This window comes from Melozone crissalis, unplaced genomic scaffold, assembly GCF_028551555.1.
Source record: "Melozone crissalis strain CALT ecotype California unplaced genomic scaffold, PUWL_Pcris_2 ptg000002l_1, whole genome shotgun sequence".
Classification (NCBI taxonomy): Eukaryota; Metazoa; Chordata; class Aves; order Passeriformes; family Passerellidae; genus Melozone; species Melozone crissalis.
In genome coordinates, this window is record NW_026535780.1 from 19,346,480 (window position 1) to 19,364,124 (window position 17,645).

Sequence of the window (17,645 nt, forward strand, 5' to 3'; positions counted from 1 at the left end):
TCTCCATTTTCAAGGGGACAACGGAGTGCTCACATTGGCTAACAGAAATTCAGAAAAGAAAGATATACACTCCTTACTGCACAGATCCCCTTCAAAAATTGCAAAGGATTTGCTTTTATTTCTGAAGATGCAATGCAGTCAATGCTGAGCTCAGTGTAAAATAATCAAATATTTATTTTAATGAAGTAATTTACATTACTTCCAAGAGCTAATATGGATGAGATTGACAGAAGCTCTTTTTCTTTTAGGACCCTAAAGTTAGGAGATCCTACAGTGCCATGGAAGGATGAACTCAAGCAATGTGGACACCTTGAATTCTAGAAACTTAGTTGTCCTACTCCCATCAGTGGAAAAATGAAAATTAAAATGCCAATCCCAAGGGGTAGTAAACTCTGTTGCAAACAAGTTTCCAAGAAGAAGAAAACTGATGACTTTCAAAGCTATTAAATGACAGTGCCATATGACCTTGATGGATATCTAATTACACCCATTCTTTTACATAACCACAATTGCTTTAATGAGCATCTTTCCACTTTCTTTACTGTGTTACAAGGTTCCTGTGTTTCACTCGGGATTTCTCTTCCAAAACTGACAGAAATCCCAATACTTTCTAAAATAGAACGCAATTATTGGATATCCCTGCTTTTAAAAGACCATTTTTGTACACTGCAGTGTTTATAGTCTAAAGTGTCCAAAATAGTGTATCTAGTATGGTTCCAGGCAAAAAAAAAAAGTAGTAACAGTAACACTGTCACAGAAAAGGACCTCTTCTAAATTCCAGTTAGACAAACTTTCTCCTAAAGAGAATACAAATAAGAGTGTGCAAATCTAGCAGATATAATTACGCAGTCAACAATTATGTGGTGAAATGGACTGGAAAAATAAAATTAAAACAATAAATGTTAATTTGTATTTGCTAACCATGGAAGATGTGGCTGGTGCTCTGCAAGGCGCAAAATCCCTTTAAAAAAAGAGGCTCTTAAAAATTCAAGGAATTACATGAGGAAGTCACATATAGGAAAGTCTATCTAGATGACATTCATTTGGATTATAAAACAGCTACAATGAAAATTCAAGGCTGTGTACACATGCTTATTGCTCTGGCTTAAAAGGGCCACCAGAATATATTTGGAATGCACAGTTTGGAAGCAAGAATCAAATTATGCCTGCATTTTCCTATGATGCGAGTGCACACATTTTCCAAACTGCAATCTTGTGGCAGGAAGAGTATTTGAGTCATGTGTGCTTGCATGACTCACAAAATACATATGAAGGAGAGATCTGAAAGAGAAAAGGGAAAGGCCCTGTATCCCTAACTGGGAGATTACTCCTTTAGCAGGATGTGGTTTCAAACAGGAGGACAGTAAGACATTGAACCTAGCATCGCTAGAAGAATCAGGGGGAACTACAAGAATCTGCACTGGACATATACTGGACATATACACTGGAAAGCTCCCCAGGCTTGGAGAAGAGGATTATAAGCATATAAAAAAAAATTCCAATAAAGCATTAGAACTGATAGAGTACCACGTAAAATTTTTGATATGCTTTCCAAATTCCTTACTTAAGACAGAGTACTGCCTTATACCCCAGAAAAGATGCATTGATAAGCTAGAAAGGGCAATGGACTTTGAAAGGCAACACATGTTCCTGCTTCTTGAATAATTTCAAACTTCACTGCAGTTAATTAATCATATGCAAATGCCACTTACTCAAATCTCAGTTCAATATAGCAACTCCCATTTTTAAACAAAGAATAGATATCGGCCTGACCTTACAGCAGATCTGCCCAAATTTGCAATATGCTTGAAGGGTTACCAAAATACATTTTTCTTCCTTAATCCTCAGCTTCTCCTCCAGGAGGTGATCAATATCAATTCCTTTCACTCTTCTATTTCCACCTTTATTTTGGTTTTTGTCAGCTCAGTATTGTCAACATGCAAAAATAACAGCAGTGTTTGTTACACTCTGCTTCTAAAGGGATGTCCATAAGGAATGAGAACCATATGAGCAGTACTCTTAATAACTGTGTCCTCTGCTGATGGTATTTCCTTTTGAACTTCAGAACGATTTCCTGTCACCTTTGACTTACACTTTGTGCCTGTTTAAAAGTACAGTTCTGTTGCAGGCATAGCTCCAGAATATTTATCTACACCCATAACCTAAATATCTGGCTGGATAATTTTAATAAGTTCAGATGTGTGGGTCCTACCAGATAATTTTTCCTCATGAAAAGTTCCACAAGGTTACCAGATCCCAAGAGCAAGAAGAAGCAGAAATAAATCTACAACTCATTACACAACATAATGAAAAAGCTCAAGTAAGGCTCTAGCTTCATGCCATAAGAATTTGAGAAGGAGACTTTTAGAATTTGGATGGGTTCAGTGTCTCTTCTTTAAACCAGCTGCAGGAACATTACTAACAGGTGGTAAGGTACAGCACAGGGACAAAACTAAGAGGTCTGTGAACCTTCAGTTGAACAGTCTCCTCTCAAATCCCAAGGACTCCAGCACCTTGTCGTCTCAAGCTGTTCTGCAGTTAAAGCTCACAATGAGGCTCTTTCTCTGCACTCTGCCAACAACTTGCAGTAAAGAAGAAATTACTAGTAGAGAAAAAATAAAAGTAAAACAATAAAAAAACTCAGAGAAATAAATTCAGCTCTGATATATGGAAGTACAGCTCCATGAGCTGCCAGAGGAAGGATGTGCAGCCCTTTCAACCAGCATTGAGCCTGACAATTCTGCTCTTCTACTAGCACACAAAGTCCATTCACAAAACTACAGATCAAACAATAGTTTCAGAGCAGATTCAGTTAATCCCTTTAGGTGTTTGAAGCCCAACACTGCTGAAATTTCCCCTGAAACACAACACAGAAGCCAGTACCAGGGGCTGCTCTGCTCTCCTCTACAGAGCACAGGTCTGCAGCACCTCAGACTGGGTGTCCAGAACAGTTAACAGATCCAGCAGAACAAAGAATCATTATGCAAGCTGAAGTGACCTTAGGAGATTAAGACAGTCTATGTCCTTCTGTCTTAAAGCATGTGAAGTTTAGATCAAGTTGCCACACGTTTGTCCTATACAGGATCTTCAATAAAGAAAATATCACTACCTCTCTGAAAAAAACAGTTTTAATGTCTGACCATCATTATGGTGAAGAACTTTTTTCCTGGAATCTACTTGGGTTTTATCATGGTCTATTACTCATGCCTTTCACCTCTCATCTTTACCACTATGCACCTCGAGAAAATTTTGGCTTCATCCATCTTCTCTACACCCTACCATTAGGCAGCTGTAGACAGCTCATGACAAAAAGATTATATAAAGTTAATTATATTTAACTAGCAACTGCCTATAGCTCACCAACAGGGAAACTCCTGCCTTTCAAGGGCCTTGGAGACGTGGAATCCACAGCATTACTCTCTCCTCCAGAAAAGTTGTCCATATCCTCACCTTCAGAAGATTGGCAAGTAGATGGTTTGTATAAGACATAGCCAGGCAAGATGGAAGAGTGAGCTTTGAAGTTTTTTTGCAAGATTTTGGAGTGGAAGCCTCACTCTGGAAGTGAAACACACAAATTCAAATTCTCCTGCTTGTTCACGCTCAGGTCTGGACCATATTCCTTTAGCAATGGGGAAAGCTACTGCCCATTAGCAGTTAATGAGAGTAATCTCCAATGCTCTTGTTCTACCCAAGAACTGAACAAGAAACATATTAAAAGGGAACAGGGCTCAAGATCAACAGCACCAAGGGGAAAGCAGCTCCTGCACTGGTCCTGCTCTTCATTTTGTGACTCTCATGTACATGAGGCAGAAAGAACAAATGTACATTACAAAAATGCAACTCAGTGCAGAGATGGCTGAGCTGCTGGAGAGCTGAGCCAGTGAATATAGATAGAATGGCACAATGTGGCAAGGACTTCACCAGCTTCACAGAGGAACTGCGGGAACAGGGAGTTAGCATAGCAGGATATCGAAAGAAATAAGCCTTGCCAAGTGGGCCAATATGGCTAGACTGTGTCTGTGTGTAAGTGAAAATCTAAGCACTGCTGTGCCCTATGTTTTTCCCCATTTAATCTCTACTTGCCTTAGCATTGCTGGCTCTATGCTCCATTTTACACCACACACATTTCTGGGAACAAGAAGTAAGCCTACACTTGTGAAGAGACCAACATGTTTAAATATGCACTGGGCTTCCTCTGAGATTACCTACCAGATCAAACTGTGTGAACAACTCAAGTCACAGAAATGCTTCAACTCCAAAAAGATATTGGTGTGATCTCAGCACTGGGCTGCTTAACCCCGTCAATACTGAAGGGAGACCCTGTCATGCAGAGTTGCAGCTTGAAATGATCAGGAGACTTTAAAGCTGTAACAGTGATGCACCCAGGAATGAGGAGAGTTAAGAGGCACTTTGGATTTGGAAGGCAGCTACTGTTTCAAGTGCACAAGTTGTTTTGTGACCTGGAAGCGAAATACCAGGCTTCAGCTGATTTTTTTTAGTGTTATCCTTGATGTACACACTTGAAAAAAACAAGGATGAAGCAAACAAACCAGGAAACCGGTAGAGGTATGTGTGCATGTCCTGAAAAGGACCAGGTGTATCACGTTATTTCATTTTATGCAAAATTCAAGTTGTCTTTTCAAATCGTATATACACAGATCACATTGATTTGCAAGCTATGATGATCATGCCTTATATATGTGAGTGTGGAATCCAAAATCTTCAAATCAAGATGTGATTGGTGCTAAACACCCCGGTGCTAAACACCAAGGAAGTACGTGTCCTGAGACACTAACTAGGCTATTCTTCTCTAGCTAAGGGCCTGAGCTATAAAGCTTTCAATCTTCTCAGGAAAAGAGTGTTTGGAACCCTGATATAACATACATACACACATATATACATATACATATGCCTCTATATATATATATATATATATAGATGTATGTATGTATGTGTTCATTCCTGCAGCATGATCTGCATTCCATGATGTGTTAGTTACTTTCCATGCATGAGGCAGTTCACAGCCCCATGGGTTGAAAATAAGAGCAATAATTTTATGCAGACTTTGGAATTTATTACTACCATAAAAGACAAAGAAACTTTAATACCGTGAAAAGCAAGTCATCACATGTCGCCTCCCAACCCTATCGTACATATCTGAAAAACCCAGTGGCCCACGGTCCTCTTAGGGAAAAAGCTCTTCACTCATAGCTGAAACCTGAAGATAAAGCCATTATGTAGGAAGACTGGAATAATGATGCAAAGTTAATACTCAGACTTAAGTAGTTCCAGACACATTTTCCCTATTTGGCAGGAAACTTGTTTTGTAATACACAGAGTCCTTCTAATATAACAGCATAGCAACTGCAACTTAGAACAAGTCAGTTACTGGACTGTTAGGATACTTTTGCTGTGTAACACCATTTAGATGCATGTATTTAAAAAGCAGGTGGATAATCCAAATGTTCAGTCACTAGGACACTAACAGTTATGTCCATGGCAATTTTGTTTCTGTTCTTTAAACAAATCATCACTTGCAAGCACTAATGTTAAAACCAGAAAGCCACTCTAGTACACAGTGGCTATAAATGCCAAATCAATTTTCAGCAGATAATAAAGTCCATGTTTTACAATCAGCAATACACTGTTTTACTACCCAAAATGTAAGCTAATAATATATAGCTCTGCTAAATGGAAAATGCAGATATGCTGTTAAGAAATGGGCTGGCTGTGAGATGATGGATCATTTCTGCCGGGACCTTCTTAAAGCTATGTGCAAATGTTTTGAAAATATCACATGATGTGGCCATGTGTTAAAAATTACAGCCAGTTAAGTTCTCTGCTAAGAAAAATATGTGGGCAATTTATGAAATGCACTCCAGGATGGAGATATCTTAAGTAAAACCAGATTTTGAAAACAAACCCATTTTTTTTTGAAACATGAACTTAAAAAAAAATAGTTGCAGCCACATCTGGAGAGCAGAAGTAAAGAAAGGGTGGTCTGACCTAATACCAGGCCATCTTCTGAAAGAGCAGCATTATTTCTGGGCTACAATGACTGTGATCACTGATTGTCCTTTTAAGGAAACCATGCTGAATAATGCCATGGGCAATAATAAAGCATTTTGTAGGCCAACATCTGTTCTTTGAAAGTACTATAAAATGACTGATAGATTTGTAATGTTTCATAAATAAAGTCCGGAATAAACAGTACCAAAAAAAAAAAAAAAAAAAAAAAAAAGAAACCAACAACCACATTCACAGTAATCAGAGAAACTGGCGCACGGTATTAGATTTGAACACTGTTCCCCCAGGAACAATTACTTAGAGATAAACGCTTCCTAGAGTTCGCTCCACAGAATGACAAAATGGTTAACTTGGTTACGGCAAGCTGCATGTTAACGGGATTATCTTTCTAGAGACTTTTCTGAGAGTTGCAGCAGTGCCTTCACAGAAGTCTGAATGGCTTTTACAGCGCTTCATTAGCCAGCCCCGCTGCTGTCCCTTTGCCCTGACAGGAGTGTGAGGAGGTGAGTACCCAGTCACAATTATAACAGTACGAGCAATTCGTCTTTGAAGGGCAATTTCAGTTTGTTTAATTGTTATCACCACACATGAACCAGAACCCGTCTTTATTACTTCCTGTTCTTTCCCCAAAAGAACCTCAGATGTCAGAATCACTAAAGGGATGGTTCTGAAATCAAAACTTCACACATACACAAAAGGCACTGACATAATATCAGATTACATAAAAATACACATCCTTTTAATCTCCTGTACATAATGTGCTTACTTTTAAAATACAAAATCTGCCCCAGATGGCTAATAATGCCCATTTGAAAAAACACAACACCACAATATTAAAGGGCTAAAATATGCTGTGAACAGATTGAGAGGCAGTTCATCCTAGAGGAGAGTAAAAAAGTGCAGATGGGTGTCAAAAATAGCCAAGTGTCAGATCTGTTCAAGTATCTCCATTCTGGCACATGCTCCCAGTCACAGCTGTCAGTGTATTCTCTGTATCCAAGTGCAAGGTTTTCTAACACTCAGAGCTGACATTAAAACACACTTCTTGCTTGCTACTGCTTTAAGAGAATGCTGCAAATAAAAGATTTATTTAATGGTAAAGCTTAACCATTAAATTGATAAGGTATACATATTTGAGTGTGGCACATGCCATTTTGATTAAAGATGCATGAAATTTTAACCAGCAGGTAGATTAAGTAATTTAAATGCCAAAGGCTTAATAGGTTTTCAAAAATGTCCACTCTAGGCATTCCAACAGTTTGCCAATAACACCGAATAATGCACACAAGGATCAAAACTGATAAGATTGTGTCATTTCTGTACATCTAAATATCTTGATAAAACACAGGAAGAGTAAACTGCAGGAGAAGATGAGTTTCATACAAACATAAGGGAAACATCAGTGGATGAAAATTATGCACAATGCACAGTTTTCCTAATTAATGAATTACTATGGTATTTCTAATGAAGAGCACATTCCCAGGAATGCAATGCATGCAAATCAAATTTGATGTTTAAAGGGTTAAATTGACCTTTCATAGTCCTCAGTTGTTATCTATGCAAATTAATTTGCCCATATTTCAACCATATAAATCCGCTTAACCTTGTGCTTTGAGCAAACAGAGCCCACTTTCTTGTTACAATCACAGGATCAGCAAACATACCAGCAGTAGGGTATGACCGTATACAAAAATCCTAAAAGGAAAACATTCTTCCAACAACTGGCAATACCTACATGCAACTGTGGCTGCAGTAAACTGGCAGATACTGTTTCAAAACACCATCTGCGAGGTGTACAGACTCTCTGTGATCAAGCATAGCCTCTTCTGCTTGTCCTACCCAAATAATCCACAAGAACCAGCCAGCTGTAGGATCTCTAGCCCCGTCTTTTTTTTTTATCCAGAACACAAGCTGTTATAATCAGGCACATGGCTTTCTCCAGTCCTTACCAAAGGGGGGAAAAAACACAAACAAAACACACCAAATTTAATCTACTCAGTCGTGGTCAAGCATCTCATAAAACCCTTTAGACAATCACCCTGCATAGAAGCATTTTTATTGGCAATAGCACTTATCAATAAGACAAGTGATCGTAAGATCCAAGGATAATATTTTCCCGAGGAAACCGACCTATTATAACTCCCAGCTCCACAGCAATTCCTCTAATTCAGCAGATTTTTTTATTTTTTTATTTTGAATCAACATATTTTGGTGATTTGCCTGGTGACAGTGAAGGACTACAATTTAGGACAAGGCTGGAATAATCTGTTTTATAAATCTCCCTCACTTCTCCAACATAAACAGCTTTTCACAGAGATAATTTCAGCTGATGGGTAAATGCTGTGAATGATCTCCGACGATCAAATGTTTGCAGATTCAAGGTGCAGCTGACAGTCATGAAAGCCAGCCCGAAGCTGTATTTCCCTTTGCTAAAAATGATCCCCCGTGCAGAGACCTGCACCCACAAAGCTGGTGACTTTCTGCTATTTCTATCCCTTTTCACTGAAACATCCAGTCCTGCTGTAAGTATCATCTTTAGCAGTTCACTTGCACAAATTCCCCTCCCCCAAACACATACACAACAGAATTAGCATCCGCGATCGCTCCGTACCCGTATCAGCTTGCAAATCACCCTCTATATTAAAAGAGAAAAGAAAAAAAGAGAGGGAAAATGTACTATCAAAAAAACGATTAGCGTTTCCTCATTTAGAACCGAAAGAGCTGCAATAATTTCGACTCACCAGGCATCCTTGGATAAAATATACCACACTGTAAATGGCTCTCTCCTAAAAGCAAGCTTATTTAGGGCTCAGTGCCTCCTGTTCTGGAATGAACAGAGAGAAGCGAGGAGGGCCATCAGAACTGGCTGTGGCAGCGTAGCTGGAGGCAGGATGCTGGGCGCGTGCGTTTGCCAGGCAAAGACAGATGGAGAGCTGACACTCTGTATTGCACTTGGAGCAGAAATGTGAATGATGACAGGAGCACATGTGGCCTTGAACCCAGCCCTGTCTCTTCAGGCAGAACAATGACAGGGATGTGTGTGCAAATTATCACAACCCCGGCTCCCCTCAGCTGACTCCTTTTACTCTACCTTTCACACCAAGTTCCAGATGACCAAAGAATAGAAACTAAAATGCAGAGTGATAAGCCAAACACTGAATTATTCATTTTTTCCTTAAAAGTTAACCCTTTCCTCTGCTGACAACAATTAAAGAAAAAGAATCACTTTGAATCAGCTCTCCTCCAAATGTGGGGGGACAAAATTCTTTATTTTAACAGCCATAATTTTGCACTTTGTAAGACTACGTCTGTTTATTTAGGTGGAAATTCAAAACGTGCACAAGAATATACAAGAGAATTCTGCCCCCCCCCCCCCCTGCCACACACACACTTCTGTCATTATTATTCTCCTTTACTATAGGGAATGGAGTATCAAAATCACTCGCTCTCTCAGATCCACAGTAGTATGTGTAAAATAGACCACACTTAGAAAGCAGACCACTTACATTTTACTGTGGTGCTTTTAACCCCCTGGGATTCTTCCATTGATATGTTCCAAACATTTGCAGCTTACTCTCCTTTACCTTGCATAGTGATCCACGGGGGATGAAAACAAAATCTTCCCTGTAAAGCTTTTTCAAAAGCTAAACAATCATGTCCTCCCAATTTCTGATTTTGTGAACCCCTTAAATGTTTATCCTTCACATGAATAAGGTATGCCTGGCTAGGTTCAATTCACTCTTCCCTATTAAGCTTTAATGGACACCATGATACATAAAAACTACAAGTCTTTGTTATAGTGCTTTATCTAAAGCTGGCTATTTTCTTCTCAGCAGTCCCTCTTTAGTCCTTTGTAAAACATCTTTGCCTCTTAGAAGAAGCATACGCTTGACTCGCATGCCTTCTGTAGCACACAGCTTTGCACAAAATTCTAGGCGCAAGAAAAAATACCTTTTTAAAACTCTCCTCCCATTCAGCACTTGCAAAGTGCTTTAGTAATGAGCCATTTCTCCAGCAACTAACATGTAGGTCCTGGTTCTGACTTTACCTTTGCATTATACATTCAAACCTTTATGGAAAGGCAACAATTCTCAGTGAGATCTTCTCAGTGTAAGGTCTGTCCTTGTGTACATATTTATGCACCCCCCTGATTTTGCATTATGCCATCTTCTGCCTCTATTAGGAAGAAACAGCTCTGCTTTTAGGCCTTCCTCTTCCTTCCTCTAGTTACCACAGAGCCTGATAAAGATCTGTTTAGGAAAAGGACACACATGCAAAATTAAGCAGAAAATAACAGTCCTTCCTAATGTCCAGACTGAACTCATGAATATTTCTCACTTAAAGAAAATGAATCATTTAATTTACTGATATTTCTATGATATCTTTTTAACACAATCTAGGTGGCACCCTTAGGTTTCATTTAAATATGAGAGAAATTCCAAACACAGAACTGGCAAATCCAAGACCATCAAGAAGAAAAGGAGCTCCCCTGCCCCAATAACAATGCCCTGGGCTGTTAGCCCAGCACAAACAATCTAATGTGTCTACTACTTGAGGCAGGTCTTTTCTTCACCTTCATCAGACATCTATCGAAATGAAGTTCTTTATAATGGATTTTTGAGTGTCAAAGAATCCAAGAGAAACATGAAATCCAAAACATGAAAACATTTTTCTGACCACTTTCATGAAAGGGAGAAAAGCAGAGGGGCAAAGGGAGAGAAGCAAGGGAAATGGAGACAAGTGAAGTCTGCTCCAACAAGGCCTTTAAAGACTTTACTGTCCTTTTGGTTTTATTATTTGATGCACTATTTAAAACCAGTCAGTTAGTATTGTATTTGCTACGTTGTTTTTCTTTTGTAATGCTGTACTCTACATGAAAGGAAAAACATTTTCACAGTTGGAAATGCAACCTTTCATCAACATAGATGCAGCCTGAATCAGCTTCAGAGTAGAAAGTAACGTGTCAACGCTATGACTCATTTTAATAAAACCGAACAATATTCACTCTTTAAAAGAAGGTCTTAATATCAGTACATTGTAAATCCACAGACCATGGCTCACAAAATTGAACTTCCATATGCTGCATGATTATGCATCTTTTTTCTGTGTGTAAAAAGCCTTTTTAAGCTGTTATCTGACTACAGTAATTGCCACTTAAATTGATCCACGTCAACAAAACCTGGATCCCTGGAGATTCTCACCTAGAAGTCTGCTCATGGAAGGGGCTAACAGAATGCCTGTGCATCTGAGACTACTTCAGCATTTTCTCAAGCAGCCAGCTGCATGAATAGTTTTCTCCTCTCATTATTTAATACACTGAGGCAGGCTGCAACCCATTTGGCAGTCCTCCCTGAAGAAGTATCTGTGGAAATTTATTTGCTTTCCCCACCCCCATTTCTAATGCAGTCACCTAGAGCTTGCCCTAGAAGTTTTTGCACCACGTCTAAAATTTTAGCAGGCCAAGCAAAAGTGGACAGCTCATTCTGTAAAATGGTTTTATTCTCCACCAAGAAAAGAAAGACACTGGTTTTAACACAGAACAGTTCTGCTGCATCACAAGAGTCAGAGTATTGCCAAAATGAATGGGATACAAAAAGAATGAAAACCCCACAAGACAATCTAGCCCCAGTTTCTTTATGGTGCACATTACATTACACCATCCTCGGTGGGCACCAGTTCCTTCTTTAACCATCACTCAAAATGCTTTACAAAATAATTTTAAATCTTCCTTTAGGAGTCCTTAGTTTGAAAATGGGTAGAGGAGGCAAACCAGTCTCCATAGTCTTGTATTTGAAGGGGAAGTATAAAGATTTTTATGCAGCAGATGATATAAGGTAGCCAAGACATGGATCTCATGGAAAAGGGAAATTCCTAATGGCCATCACGTAAAAGTACAGAGATTGCCTTTTGTGCAAACCCAGCTTAATAACAGGGACTGGAAGTCCACTGAAACACATCTGTAGTTAATGAAAGCTCTCTATTAACAGTGAAGGAAGAATTTAACTCAAAGCTTTTCTGTAGGACTTCTCAACTTCCCGCTCTACTTATAGCAGACTGTTGTGATACATTGTGACTTCACACAGTGGGTATTAAGTGAGTTAATTCAAAGGAGCTGAAACCTCATTGATCCTAATTGAAAGCAATACACCCAACCAAATAGTTTTCTACCCCATCTGCTCTGGCCTGCCACCAGCTATTCAATACAAGAGAATTAATAGTTTCAGATATTCTTACAGACCCAATAAAAGCACTCATTTAAGCAGGACTGCATTAACAAAGTGAAAAACCAAGGGCAAAATGGGTTCAAATGGAGCATTTTACTCCTAGTTGGCTTTAACAAAGCTGAATAATGCTTATTCTGACTTTTTATGTGCAAGACTTGATAAACTGAATGAGAAGGCACTCAATGATCAGTCAACGAGCATTGATGAATGGTCATTAGGACCCCCCCAATCTCAGGGAAGGCCATTCCACAAAGTGGCACACCAGCTTGAAAGGGCGGACTCACTAATGTCCAGATTTCCCCGCTTGCTTGTTCCACTTTCACTTTCAGACCACTGGCCACCAAATGAGGCTGACATATTGGAAAATAATCTTTTATGGGCGAGTGGTAAATAAAAATGGAGGCATTAGCTGGGCTTTCAAATTCAAATCTACTAGTTTTGTCAGCCCCAAAACGTTTTGATTTTCCACCCAGCTGGAAGCTATTAGTGTTTTCTTAAGGCATCCCACTGACAGGGCAAACCCACCTAATGTGTGAGCTGTGGAGCTGATGCAGGGGACAGGGGACAACCACTTCTGGATGCTTTCTTAACTTGGTTCAGTTGACTGTCCAACCACAGTACAGTAATGGCAACACCTTCAGGAGAAGCTCAGTAATTTCTGGCTGCCCAACTATCTCTGATTGCCTGGTGCCATGGCAGCCCACCTAAGCCTGCAATGGGACCCTCAGTGCAACCTTTTCCATTACATTGTACCTAGCCTCCCTTGGTTTTACTGCACTACCACAAAAGGCTAAATCTTCCCAAGAAATGCACTTCTCTATAAACTTCCAATTCTTTCCTTAGAAATGGAATTTAAATATTCCAATAAGATGTGTGCTTATCTGTTAACAGCAGCTCTTTATGCATGCAACACAAAACATTTGCCAGATAACACTAAACATTTCCCTAAGCATTTCCTTATTGGCAAGGCTTTCTGGACTTCTGAAAAAAGACAAATGAGACATTTAAAACATACACTGGTCTGTGAAATATAGACTAATTGAGATTACCTACACAAATCAAACACTGAGCCGTTAAAAGGTAGTCACCAAGGTGGTAAGAAAATATTCTTTGTTTTCTAAGACAAACTGTTCATGATGTTACCTCGAGTACTGGATTAAACTCATTGGAATTGAGAAAGCATTCATGTTTTTTCAGTTAAGAAAACTTGTGTGTTATATCCATATTTCAATAATACTCCAAAGAGTATTTTAAATCATCTATTAAGAAAAGGCAGCCTTGACAGTGCATTAGACTTAACAACCTAGACTGCCTATTGCTTTTTGATCAAAAAAACCCCCAAAAATTAATTTTTGTTGAACACATAGAAATTCCAGTGACATTTTGGGTGCATTTCAGGTTTTAAAACAATGAAAATATACATTTTGACCTAACATGAAAGAATAGTTCTGTAAAAAATTAACTGACTCACAGTGGGAGAGACAACATTCAGGCCTTAAAGAACACATGCTCTTTTGCTTTCTATATATGTTTTGGTAAAAACACTCACATGGACAAACTCATATATAAGTGTACCTGTCTTGGGATCTATTTCTTTCACTAGATTTAAGCTAAACAAGTTTTACCTCACTTTTTTATTAAATACTATATTTTCCAAAATGTGGGTAAAGTAAATTAGAATTGACTGCTAATTTCTATCATCATTTGACTTCAAAGAAAATTACCACACCATCTGTGCATAGACACCACTCATGCACTTTAGAAAATTTGATATTGATTTGAAAATATTTCTGAAAGAAAATACCAATGATGCTGTCTCACTAACAGAGAAAAAACACATTCAGTGTGACCTGGAGAAGCCTGGAAGAGAATATCTGCTCCTGCTGAACTATAGCCATATTTTAAGACATAAAACGAAGGGGAAAGGGGGAGGGCATGCAGGAGGGGGACAGTGAAGGGAAAAAGTGTTTCAAGCTATCAGCTGCTTTTTGACTTGAAGCTCAGGGTGTTTGTTCATTTAACATGGGTAGGGAAACTCCTCCTGCTGTAGTATATTAACCCAAGTTTTGACCTTTAATCGATGTCTTTTCAATGTATAGGATCTTCGTAATAAAGATAATGTAGAGCATATTTGTGTGAAAGTGTATCTACCACTAGCCATAAATTTGAGCCTTGCATTTTTCTCTGTAACATGTCAATATTTGTGACACTAACTAAACATACTTTATTCATTTGACAAGAATTGTTACATTATATTGAAAACTTTTGTTTCAATGTCACCACCTCCCAGTTTTGACTGATGGCGAGTTAGTTTTGTTAAAATGCACGGGGTGATAGCGTATGCTCCAGTGAACTTTCCCTCCTCTCAGCACCAGAGACAAAAACCTGCAGCTCTGCTCTGTGCTGGCAGCCATCTGGCCAGCTTTCTCTCAATGCCTGCCCCACACCACACTGCAGGCAAAATTTCAGGGCTCTAGAGCTCTGTGGAGCTATTCATGACATACCAATTTCACATTTTCTGCTTGTATGCTTGCAACAATAAATGCTAATGAGGACTATGAATGACATTTTTAAAGACAATAAAAAGGTCTCCAAATCCCTTGCATATGGAGACACTATTTTCTAAACTTCACCTTCTGTTAGGGAGCCATTACACTCTAAAGGAAAAAAATAACCTAAGGAGAACAATGAGATGATCAAAGCATAACCGAGTCCTTAAGAATTCCAAAGAAAACAATGTTTGCAAAGCTAGCTTAATGACAGACAGATTTTTATGCTGATGTACAGCACTAACACTTAAGCATAGTAACTCTCTTTTTCAATAACACTGCTACTTCTGATCGAGGGGCTCAGAACCGGGGTGGGGGGGGAGGGAGGGGAGGGGGAACTCATAGCAAATCCTCCCTTTCACTGATCACATATAACTCTACAAGCCACAGACTTGGACTCAGCAATTACTAATCTCTAGATGAGTCCAAGAATACTCTAAATAAGCCCCAGAATAAACTGTAATTACTAATGGATTTGGAATGCTACGCTTTCATAGAGATCTCTGTGCTGACAAAGTGTGGCCAAGACAAATACCAAATTATACTTTCCACAAATCTGCCTATTGCAGTGCCATTGCTAAGAGAAAGAAAAAAGGAAAAGAGAGAAAAAGGAAAGGAAAGGAAAGGAAAGGAAAGGAAAGGAAAGGAAAGGAAAGGAAAGGAAAGGAAAGGAAAGGAAAAAAGAAAGGACGAAAGAATGAAAGAAGGAAAGAAGGAAAGAAGGAAAAAATGAAAGAAAGAAGTTGCTTTTACTCTGAGAAATGTCTTTTATATTAAAGACAACTTCCCATTAAGATTAAAAACACTTCCAGGAAAATCCACCAGGTGGAGCAAATACACAGCATTACAAAACATTTATTTATGCTCATACTGCCATTTTCAACAAGGCAAAAATGGTTTATATGCAAATATCCTTACCTATTGACCTCCCTTCTTCACCCTTTTGTCATATATTGATCAACTTGTATTTATTTACTACATTTATACTGGTTCAAAAACTTTCTTCAAAGGGGCCTTCACACAAAGCTAATATTCCTGATGAGCTCAATATGAATTTGCAAACCACAACAGTCATCAGAAATATAGGGGAAATTAAAGTATTGTGTTATTCATATATATATATATAATTTTTTCCAACAATATAAGGGCATGGTTGTGCTAGTAAAACACACTGACAAGTATTCAGAAAATAAAGCTTAGTCTTACATCAGTTAGCAAAATCTTTGCACTGGCCTCCACTGTAATGGGCTGGAAGCCTGGCCGTTCTGCATGCCTGGTTATGTTTTTATACACACAGTCGTGCCCATAACATCACAGCACTGCCGTTGGACAGCATGTTGCTCTTTACTACTAATGCTTTATTTTAGTATGACATCTGTCAACTACTGAGTAACTTCAAGAGGGCAAGTGAATGAGGACTGTAAATACATATTTCAGCATATCTAGGACAGCTAAGTATTATTTCTCCATTTAAATTATTTGCTTTCCAGAGCCAGGTGAGAAAGTCACCTTATCATCAAGTATTTTCTGTTTCCCTGATGAATGAGGAGATCTAATGGAACAGAGGCAGCAAGGGCAGATTTTTACATGAAGAGAACTAAGTCCAAACAGAACAGTGGTTCTTTTATGGATGAGTTTTCTCACAGTTATAAGAGGACAACCCACTGGCAGACCCTGTAATTGTTACAATGCCAGGCAGTATTACCAAATGAACTGCTCTAATGCAGTTCAGCATCTGGAAACAGCAGAATCAGTACACAAACTCATTCAACCCTTGATGATAGAAAGGCATTATCATTTGTAAGTGACAAAAGGAAGGTGCTGATTTTAGTCAAGCCCTTTTCTTTCCATTGTTTCCTTAGTTATACCTTCCATCACATTTTTCTCTCACTTTTCCAATCACTGTCCTCTGTCTTCTCTCTGGCACCAGATCTACTCCTAAATTCATGACTCTGGGGCCACCTTCTCACTCTGCCACACATCCCTCTTCTCCAGCTCACTGCATGACCTGCCTCTACTCCAGTTGCCTTGGACAGTTATCCTCTTCCACCTCCACCAACCTTGACAGCTAAAAGAAGTTCCAGAATTCCAAAGTGTGAGTACTACCGTAAAATATTACCCTCAATTAATACATAAATTGAATAGCAACAATCAGCACTCTTAACACTGAGGGAAAAACACCATGCCAGTTAGGTTTCCTTTTCAAAACTAAGCCAGAACCATATTCACTTAAAGTGCAATTGAAGGAGCACATCAAGCTCCCTGGAAGCACCATGTGATGTTCTAATCTCTGTGCTTCTAGTCTGACCCAGATGAATCCCATCATAGCTAAGAAAAATTAAAATACAAAATCTTTGTTTCTTTAGGAACCGGGAGAAGCCTTGAGGAACACAAGCTTCTAAATATAATTTCACTTTATCTGATGGTGTTGTACTCCACATGGTGCTTCGTTGTAGCCATTCAGAAGAGAAGCAGAAGTGATTATGAAGTGGAATTTCATACCAAGAGCAAATTACATCACTTTACACTAGGAGAATATCTGCAAAGAGAAGCAGTAAATGTTTGGGCACAATGCAAGGTGGCAGTTTTAATAAAGCCCAAACAATCTTGGGAACTATTATCCGCAAGAACTTTCCTTAAGCAAAATTATCACAGCAGAGGCTTTTGGAGATGGCCAAGATAAATATTTTTTTGAAGAGAATGCTGATTTAAAACCATTATCCCAAGGAATTTTTGAGTGGCAGCCCTGGTGTAAAGGCTACCATTTATTATTTGTTATTTTCAAAGCGGCTCTTGACACCCAATGGGTAGGAGGAAAGACGATGTGGTGGTTGCTGCCACCACA

At 38.9% G+C, this 17,645-nt stretch overlaps 1 protein-coding gene across 3 annotated transcripts in view; it reads right to left on the bottom strand.

Annotated features, from left to right (window-relative positions):
* RUNX1T1 (RUNX1 partner transcriptional co-repressor 1) overlaps window positions 1-17,645 on the bottom strand; it is a 114,897-nt gene that overhangs the window by 71,285 nt on the left and 25,967 nt on the right. The window contains exon 1 of one of the 3 annotated variants that reach the window (XM_054277483.1): window positions 8,769-8,862. The exons of the other annotated variants lie outside the window; for them this stretch is intronic. Within the exon in view, the coding sequence (XP_054133458.1) occupies window positions 8,769-8,775 (7 nt within the window). The 5' untranslated portion in view covers window positions 8,776-8,862. Of the gene's footprint in view, window positions 1-8,768; window positions 8,863-17,645 lie in introns of those variants that run through there. 3 annotated transcript variants of the gene reach the window in all.